Genomic DNA, 10,083 nt, shown 5'->3' on the forward strand with positions numbered 1-10,083 from the left:
TATTTTAATTTTACTTGTTCAGAGAGTGAAAGAGAGAGAGAGAGAGACAACCCGGTGCAACCTTTTTTCTATGAACACGAAGAGTACCTAAGAATTACATTTGATTTAATAGGATTGAGTATTGTCTAATACATCATGACTTTGACAATTTCAAAGCCATACCCAACCACAATTGCACAATAATGGACTCACACTCATGTCTATAATTCAATAGTTCATACGAAACCTGAAAGTATGAAAAAAAGTAGTTCATACGAAACGTGAAAGTATAAAAAAAAGTAAGACTTAGACTTAGACGGTGAGGATTCGATTATCCCTTTTCTCAGCTCACTATCTACTGGCTGTAACAAAGCTAAGAGTTGTTTAGTGAAGTTCTATTATTTATCAAAGTCCAATAGGCTATAAATTTATATTTTCAAACATTTGTCTTTGCATTAAATACAAATCCAGATTTCGGACTCTTTGGTTCACACTACCGAATTAATATTTTAATGTTACTTGCTCAGAGAGTGAAAGAGAGGGAGAGAGAGAGAACCCGGTGCAACCTCTTTTCTATATAAGGAGGAGTTTCAACATGTCCAAGACCACAATACTACACAGGCCAGTTCTACATTGTCCTGAAGTTCTAGCTAGACACAGAACACCTGTTTTGAGTGCTACATATATGTCACCAAGGGTTCTTCGATTTCATCAATAAGAAGTGCATGACCACAAAATCTCATAGTTAGCCTCGTATCAAAGGATTGAGGAGCCTAAGTGGACAACTTTAGGTAAGGTCTTTTGTTATATTTAAATATTAATTTAGAAAAATAAATCTAACTTTTGACATCAATTTTTTCTTTTTCCATTTAAGAAAACATTCAAGATCTCTAACTCTCACATTTTATAGCATGTATCCTGTGGGGAGACAAAACAAACACATGTTTCATTTTTCTTTTTTTTGATAAAAGTTTACAAGTCATGTAAATTAAATAGTTATTTATTAGTACTTTACTACAATAGTTGCATGCAACAGAGAAGAGGAGAGATCTAAGTGGTATCAATTTCATCAAATCTTGATTGAAAGAAGCTATTAGAAAGAATGTGGAAGCTCAAGGTAGCAGAGGGTGGCAATGACCCTTACATCTACAGCACCAATGACTTTGTTGGAAGGCAGATATGGGAGTTTGATCCTGAAGCTGGTACTCCAGAAGAGAGAGCTGAGATTGAAGAGGCTCGTCAAAATTTCTACAGGAATCGCTACCAAGTCAAACCCAGTGGAGATGTACTTTGGCGAATGCAGGTCCATACATCTACATCTCTCTCTACCCATCCTATCAGTTCCAAAAATATTTCTTACTATTTCATCAAATAATCAAAGTAGTTTTTGGGTTAACTTATCATGGGGTGGAAGATTTGGAAGCCCTACAAGTTTTGATATCTGTGCTATTGAGTTACATGTATTAGCCTTAGAATATGACTTGTGTTCAGTGCCTTTTTGCATGGAGTATGCTATGATGTGAACACATATCCAAAATTAGATATGTGTCGGAATGATTAATGTCCAGTGCCAAAAAGGCATTGGACACAAGTTTCACTTAACTTTATAGATTACAATACACACATAGCATGACCTTACTTTATGATTAGTCAACGTTTGATTTCTCATTAATTTTTGATAAATTGGCACCTAAAAGTTAAACGAACCAAATACTTCAAAGTTTCCTTATCAATCATGCGTTGATTGTACTAAAAACCCTGAAGCAGGCTTCTTAGACTTGGAGCCAAATTAGAGATTAGACTATTTATTAATGGTGGTTTGAAGGTACTATAGTTTGGTATGATATATTATATGTATATGGAGTTACTTTTAAGAGATCAATTTTTTAAATAAAAAACCTTAAATAATAGAAATACAATAACAAAAAAAAGAAAAAGAAAAAAAAAGAGAAGGAATTCAAAATGTTTGGCTGATTACTGCATACTAAAATTTCGAAAGAAAAAAAAATGATTTTTTTAGCATTTATTAACAAAGTCTTTTTTTTTTTATAATAATAATAATAATAATAATAATAATAATAATAATAATAATAATAATAATAATAGGCTTTTGTTAATGAATGTTCTAATCAAGGAAGTATTTAAGGTACATTAAATCCTTTATTAAATTATATTTTTATACATTTTGTAAAACATAAAGCTAATATATCTAAAAAAAGCATACATAATCACAATAAATTTATACGTATAAGTTAATAAATTATTAAAAATTGTATTTAATTATTTTCTTTATTGAAAAATATGCATTCTATCATAAAATTAAATGTTTATTAATTTTTATTGTCTATCTTTAAAATACTTATTATCAAGGACCATAATAATATTGAAAGTCTTTGGATCAAACAAGCATTCTTCTCTTTATGGATTTCAGTTAGCTCAATTGATAAAGTCTCTGACTAGTCAATTGGACTTTGTATTTTATTTCATTATTTTTAAAAAAGTACTTATTCTTTTGACTTCATTTCCTTTAAAAACAAGTATGGTCTCAATTTTGTTTTTAGTGCTCATGTGAATTGGTCAAAAAGATGTCATTGCTTACTCTTTTAACCGGTGGACAATAGTACTTGTTATTCTTCTGCTTTAGTTTCCTTGGAAAAAAAAAATAGTATGGCCTCAGTAAATTTTAGTGCTCTTGTAAAGTAGTCAAATTGGGGGACCTAAATTCTAGCATTCAAGAAGCATACTCCTTTCTCTTTGGTCAATTTGATGTTGGAACAAACACACATCATTTCCAAATGCCTTAGTTATTATGTGTATGCTGGATCAAATTTAATGGTGAAATATAGTAGGTGAGATTTTTGTCTACTAAATTAAATTATTAGTGCGATGAAGCTATTTTTGCTGTTTGTTATAGGAAATGAAATTCTACTTGTGGATACATGATAATCTATTAAGTTTCAAAATTTGATGATATTTTATTATAATGCTTAATAAATTTGTTGACACTAAGGTCATCTTTCTTTGTTAAAATTATTGCAGTTTTTGAGAGAGAAAAACTTTAAACAAACAATTCCCCCAGTAAAGATTGAGGACGGAGAGGAAATCACATATGACAAAGCGACAGCTACATTGAGGAGAGCTGTCCATTTCTATTCAGCCTTGCAGGCTAGTGATGGCCATTGGCCTGCTGAAAATGCTGGCCCATTGTTTTTCCTTCCTCCCTTGGTTAGTTTTATCATTATCATCTATTACTATCATTGTGAAAAACACATTTTGGCTTACTTGTTTACAAAAAAATACATCAATAGAAACTTTTTTTTTTTTTTTTTAAACCGAACTAAATCATTGAAAAATAAACAAATAATAGCAAATCATACTTATTGATACAATATCTTCTAGTTCATGCAATGTATACTCCTAGAGCATCTTAGATTGATTCGACAATGAATTATATATTGTTTCCAATAAACTGCAATTAGATTCTAAGATGCATGCTTGTGACTTATTATAGTTTTCAGATTGATTCAATTGCTAATTGTCTTGCATCTAATCCAAAAAAATGCAGGTATTTTGTATGTACATTACAGGACATCTTAATACTGTATTTCCTGCTGAGCATCAAAAAGAAATCCTTCGATACCTGTATTGCCATCAGGTACATATTCTTGGAAGTTTTAAAAGTTAATAGTAAAGATAGAATCAAAGTTTCTGCTAGATTTGTTACTTCCCTTTTTTCTTGTTGTTCAAACTTTCCTTTATATAACAACTATGTTGTAAATTTTGTTAATTATTAGAATGAAGATGGTGGTTGGGGATTCCACATAGAGGGCCACAGCACGATGTTTTGCACAACTCTTAGTTACATTTGTATGCGTATGCTTGGGGAAGGACCTGAGGGAGGCAAGGATAATGCTTGTGCAAGAGCAAGAAAATGGATCCTTGATCATCATGGAGTAACACACATACCTTCTTGGGGAAAGACATGGCTTTCGGTATGACCATGTTCAGTAAAATTCACATCTCAATAGACTTACATACTAAAAATAATTTGTACTGTAAACTAAAATCTAATCATACTCGTATTACCAATTTGGAAATGAATAGGTTAAATAACTCTGGATGATAACCATATATGTTAAATAACTCAACCATGCAATGTTCCTTTTTTCTAGATACTTGGTCTGTTTGAATGGACTGGAAGCAATCCAATGCCCCCAGAATTTTGGATCCTTCCTTCATTCCTTCCCATGCATCCAGGTTTGTACAATATCTCTTACTGCTTCTATTTGAATTAGTCATCTCTACTTAAAGTTGCTACTACAAAGTTTTACTGGTTTTTGTTTTTTGAAATTTCATAATAAAACTTGCAACATTCAAAATGCTTATTTTACTTATAGCTTACCAATTGCTTTGCCCCTAAAATGTAGCCAAAATGTGGTGCTACTGTCGGATGGTGTACATGCCCATGTCATACCTTTATGGGAAAAGGTTTGTTGGCCCAATCACACCTCTCATTCTTCAATTGAGGGAGGAACTCTACAATGAACCTTATAATGAAATTAACTGGAAGAGTGTGCGTCATCTTTGCGCGCAGGTGAGTTTACCTTAATTTTCTCCTCGTGGTTGATACTTTTTTGTTTTTTGGTAGATATGTTTTTAAATATTTCTTCCAATGCATTGATTATGTAAAACTATTATTACAGGAGGATATCTACTATCCCCACCCTTTGATACAAGATTTGCTTTGGGATAGTCTATACATATTCACTGAGCCTCTTCTCACTCGTTGGCCATTTAACAAGTTGGTCAGAGAGAAGGCTCTTCAAGTAACAATGAAGCACATTCATTATGAAGATGAGAATAGTCGATACATTACTATTGGATGTGTGGAAAAGGTAATGTAACTTTACAATCAAGAAAAGCAATGGTGAGCATCTATTTAGGCTATGAAACAGTTTTCCTAATGTCATATGCTTTGAACAGGTTCTATGTATGCTTGCTTGTTGGGCTGAAGATCCAAATGGAGATTATTTCAAGAAGCATCTTGCTAGGATCCCAGATTACATATGGGTTGCTGAAGATGGAATAAAGATGCAGGTTAGTAGTTATATTTAGCAAAACAATTGTAGATTTTTGTTCCCTCTGTTTAAGATTTACATTTCACTTTATATTGAACTGTGTAAGAAGACATTCCCTAAATTGTTCTATTTTAGGGTTGGCTATGTACACCAATATATACATTTAAACTTTAGCATGAGCGTAACCTATGGTTTTCAGGTTTTAAGTTTATAGTGCTGAGGTACCTCGCAAGAAAATAAGTGCTTGCTAATTTTGATATTTTGTATGCAGAGTTTTGGTAGTCAAGAATGGGATACTGGTTTTGCCATTCAAGCATTACTTGCTAGTAATCTTGTTGATGAAATTGGACCTACACTCGCAAGAGGACATGACTTCATAAAGAAATCTCAGGCTTGCTTTTCAATTCTTTTACCATCTCTTAACCTTAATAATCATGCGTACCTTTTGACCTTTTTTCTTTTATTTTTTTTAAAAAATATATGTATATATCCTGTATTCACTCAATCTAATTATTGCAATTTCCATGAAAAATTAAAAAGGTCAAAGACAATCCTTCTGGGGACTTCAAAAGCATGTACCGTCACATTTCCAAAGGATCGTGGACCTTCTCTGATCAAGATCATGGATGGCAAGTTTCTGATTGCACTGCAGAAGGTTTGAAGGTAATTTACTTTGTTTACATGATTCAATAAAGTCAAGTATTTCACCTCATCCATAATCATTGTATTCCTCACCAAATATAATCTATTTCACAGTGTTGCTTGCTTTTCTCAATGATGCCACCAGAGATTGTTGGTGAGCAAATGGAACCTGAGCGGTTCTATGATTCTGTCAATGTCCTACTTTCTCTACAGGTAAGGATTAACTTAGCTAATGTTGTATCTTCAAGAATATTTATTGTGCACTTGTGAGCAAGAATAGGAAATCCAGATAGCCCTTGGTTTTACTACGGAACTAAAATTGTTCAACTACAAGAAAATTATTTTTCCAAATGCAATAGGTTTTGTTTTCTAAAGCTACCATTACATTTGAACAATATGATAAAATTCTGAAGGCTTTTGAAACTCACTTTGCACAAACCGTGGAAGCTTTATTTCCCTCTAGTACATTGTTTATTTCTTAAGTATTTCACTTTGTTCAGATCAATAAGCTTTATTCTATGGCTTAATGTAGAGTAAAAATGGTGGTTTAGCCGCATGGGAGCCAGCAGGAGCATCAGATTGGTTGGAAGTACGTAATTAACTCAGCAAATTGAATTGACCTTGAAATATTATTTTTGGAAATACTTTGAAACTATCTAATTGCCGTTAAATTCACTCATTGACATATATTAATGGTATATTATTTTTCTTTCCCCCCCTCAGCTGCTTAATCCAACTGAATTCTTCGCGGATATTGTTATTGAGCATGAGTATGTTGAATGCACTGCATCAGCAATCCAAGCTTTAGTTTTGTTTAAAAAATTATACCCCAGGCATAGGAGAAAAGAGATTGAAAACTTCATTAAAATTGCGGCATGCTTCCTTGAAGACATACAAATGCCAGATGGTTCATGGTTTGTTCCTCCACTGGTTTATTAGATATGTTTGAAATGATTGGTGTTTATAAAAAAGAAGTATTACAGAAGGTCACCTACATGATAAAGCATTTTGACAGGTATGGAAATTGGGGAGTTTGCTTCACTTATGGTTCATGGTTTGCACTTGGAGGTCTGGCTGCTGCTGGCAAGAGTTACAACAATTGTCCAGCTATGCGCAAAGGTGTTGACTTCCTACTTAGAGCACAAAGAGATAATGGTGGTTGGGGAGAAAGTTATCTTTCTTGCCCAAAAAAGGTAAATGCTTCGACATGGAATGTGCTTCTTGATAAATTTTCATAGCATCTTTAATTCCATCACTGTTTTTAAAAGTTGAACCATATTTAACAAGACACACCACATTGTTTCCCAAATTGTTATGAAGGGTAAAATTTTGGTCAGCTAAGTTATTGTGGATCAAGAAGTTAAAGAAATGTGTTGTTGTTTTGTACTGATGAGAATTTGTAGACACTAGATAATTTTGATAAAAAGTTCTCTGTCCTTTATTATATAGGAATATGTACCTCTAGAAGGCAACCGATCAAATTTGGTGCATACTGCGTGGGCAATGATGGGTCTTATTCATTCTGGACAGGTCAGTTAGTAGTCTGAAAATGTAGCATTATACCTCTCATACTATCTTTTCATATTCTTTTATTTCATAACTCTGATATTAAAACCTTATTCGTGATAGGCTGAAAGAGACCCAACACCTCTTCACCGTGCCGCAAAGTTGATAATAAATTCTCAAATGGAAGATGGTGATTTTCCTCAACAGGTACATATCTTTAATTTACATATATAGCTCCAAACAATCAAACAATGAAAAAGATAATAATTAATCATAATAAAAAAGAAGAAGAAAGGAGATTGACATGTTACACTATTAACAGATTTAGCCCCGAAAAATAATCTAAATGGGTGCTAGGTAATTGAAACAATAATTTTGTCTCAAAGAGGTTGGAAGAGAAAGACAAAGTAACAAAACAATATGGAAGCATATATGCTTGAATAGTGCTAGTGTTTATAACAATTTATCTCAATTTTATGGCAGGAAATCACTGGAGTGTTCATGAAGAATTGCATGTTACACTATGCAGCATACAGAAATATATATCCATTGTGGGCTCTTGCAGAATACCACAAGCGGGTCCCATTGCCATCTAGAAATGCTTAAGTGAAGCAGCGAATTTTGTAGTTCAAATGACAAGGATATAAAATCCAGTAGTGAATTCTCTTACCATTGTGTAACCTTTTTTTTCTCTCTTCCCTAAGGGCTATTTATGTTTGTATAGAAATTTAAATACACTGGATAAAAAAATGAAAAGTTCTTCCTTCCATGTTTAGAAGCAAGGCTTGCATGATGTTGTATCACTAGATAATAGAGTAAATTACAAATTCTTCCATGTATTATACCAACCTTTTGCTTTTAAACTCTGTGCACAATGAAACTACTTATTTTCAATTATTTCATGTGAAAGCTCGAATTTGTGTTAAAACACAAGAGCTTGTTTAGACCCCCAATTAAAAATTACGGCTAGATTGCTTTTACTCTTACTTAATCGAAGTGCGGAACAAGAGTAACTCTTACTTAATTGAAGTGCGAAACAAAAGTAAATGTGCGCAATGAACTGATAATACTCTAGTGCATAAACATGAACAACAAACAATAAAAGTAAAGCACAAGAGTAAGGGAAGAGAGATATAAACACAAGATAACACCAAGATGTGTTATCGAAGTGGAAACTGAAGAACTCAGCGAAAAAACTCTCTGCGACCCTCTAAGTCGAAATTGATCTACTAGAGAATAAAGTTGAAGTACACAAATAACAAATGACCCTCCAAGCTTAGTCTACTCAATGTACTTGAGCCCTCTAAGCTCCTACTACCAACGGACTTCTTGGAGTCATGTCTTCTCTAGCTTTCCGGATCCCGCAATATGCCCGATTGCATCCACCAAGTCTCACCGGCTTCTTTTGGCAAATCCCTAAATCTTCTCAATAGGTGTGGGTTGTGTTTGGGTACAAATCTCCTCTCAAAGTATGGCAATGGGAGAGGGAAGGAGAAGAGGCTACAATGATTTCTCACTGAGGATGAGTAGCTCGCTCTCTAAAAGATGGGTATGTTGTGTTATAGAAAACCTATCTAGGGGTTTTCACTCTAAAATGGTCTCTCATACTTTTGTGGGTAATGAGGGTATATATAGTATGGGTGAAGGGTAAAAAAGTCATACTTAAAATCCTCCAGACAAAACATTTCGCGAGAAGGCCTTACTCACGAGACACTCACAAAGTTGACAGCCTGGCATGACTCTTCAACTTCCAGCATGTGCTTCTCACGTGCCCTTTTCGCGGGATACTCTTCTTGCAAGTTAGTCACGAAACTTGATTCTTCATCAACTTAATACTAAACCCAATACAATAAAAGCCCACAAAATACAAGGAACAAAATTAAAGCAATTACAACACTTTTTATTATGGAATAAAGCTGACACAAAACATAGGGTCCGTTTGGATTGAACTTATTGTTGCTGAAACTGAAAACACTATAGCAAAATAATTTTTAAATGTGTAAATAGTGTTGTGGGACCCATTTTTAATCTTTTTTAATACGTGAACAGTGTATGCACAGTGCGTGAACAGTGCATACACTGTTCATAACAGTAAATGTTGTCTCCCAAAGTCAACAAATGCGGGCAAAAAAAATAAAAAATAAAAAGGGAGAAAACGCGCTTTGAAAACGCAGACGCCGGATTAATTGCTATCCAAACGCCCTCATAGTTGTAAATTACAACTTTACAAGAAATTGTGTAATAATGATTCTCAAAAAAAAAAAAAGAAAAAAAAAAAGAAATGGTGTAATAAAAATTCAAAATACACTACTCAAAAAGCATAAAATGAAAAACTCTTTTAGCGCCCCCCACACACACGGAAAAATCGAATTATACTTTTCAATAATGATTTCTTTATTTACCTTCACTTATTATCGTTCAAAAATCAGGGCAGGGTTATTGATATAACTGATATCTGACTGAGTCAAAATCAAACCCATCCAATCTATAATCATATATAGGTTATTAGTAATATACCCTTTTGTTTTTAATTATTGTTCATACTTTTGTTGTTGGTTAGTTAGTAACTAACGTGGTTGACTTGATTTTGTAAGCTTAGCCTATGTTACATCAAGTGCTATTACCTATTAATCATATATAGGTTTTTAGTAATATATCCTTTTGCTTTTAATTATTGTTCATACTTTTGTTGTTGGTTAGTTAGTAACTAACGTGGTTGATTTGATTTTGTAAGCTTAGCCTATGTTACATCAAGTGCTATTACCAATTTTATTTCCAAAAATATGCTAACTGATGATATAATAGTGAATGAAAGTGCTTGATTGATATCACAACCAAGGTAGTCAGTTTTGCACCGTACTGGTGCCTGAAATCTGTC

General features: G+C 33.3%; 1 protein-coding gene across 2 annotated transcripts; it reads left to right on the plus strand.

Moving 5' to 3' along the window:
• The first annotated feature begins 604 nt into the window (after nt 1-604).
• LOC126727597 (beta-amyrin synthase-like) lies at nt 605-8,068 on the plus strand. 2 transcript variants are annotated; one of them, XM_050433403.1, is made up of 18 exons: nt 605-770; nt 1,016-1,282; nt 3,019-3,204; nt 3,545-3,634; nt 3,774-3,971; nt 4,152-4,236; nt 4,407-4,573; nt 4,683-4,874; nt 4,963-5,076; nt 5,329-5,448; nt 5,598-5,720; nt 5,814-5,912; nt 6,232-6,288; nt 6,423-6,613; nt 6,715-6,892; nt 7,149-7,229; nt 7,329-7,412; nt 7,689-8,068. In XM_050433403.1, the coding sequence occupies exons 2-18, from the start codon at nt 1,082-1,084 to the stop codon at nt 7,809-7,811; spliced, it is 2,289 nt and encodes a 762-aa protein (XP_050289360.1). In that variant the 5' UTR covers nt 605-770; nt 1,016-1,081; the 3' UTR covers nt 7,812-8,068. The 2 variants fall into 2 exon arrangements, with proteins under 2 accessions (XP_050289360.1, XP_050289361.1); XM_050433404.1 differs by having other exon boundaries at nt 606-770; nt 1,003-1,282.
• The last annotated feature ends 2,015 nt before the right edge of the window (nt 8,069-10,083 follow it).

Source organism: Quercus robur, chromosome 5 (genome assembly GCF_932294415.1).
Source record: "Quercus robur chromosome 5, dhQueRobu3.1, whole genome shotgun sequence".
NCBI classification, from domain to species: Eukaryota; Viridiplantae; Streptophyta; class Magnoliopsida; order Fagales; family Fagaceae; genus Quercus; species Quercus robur.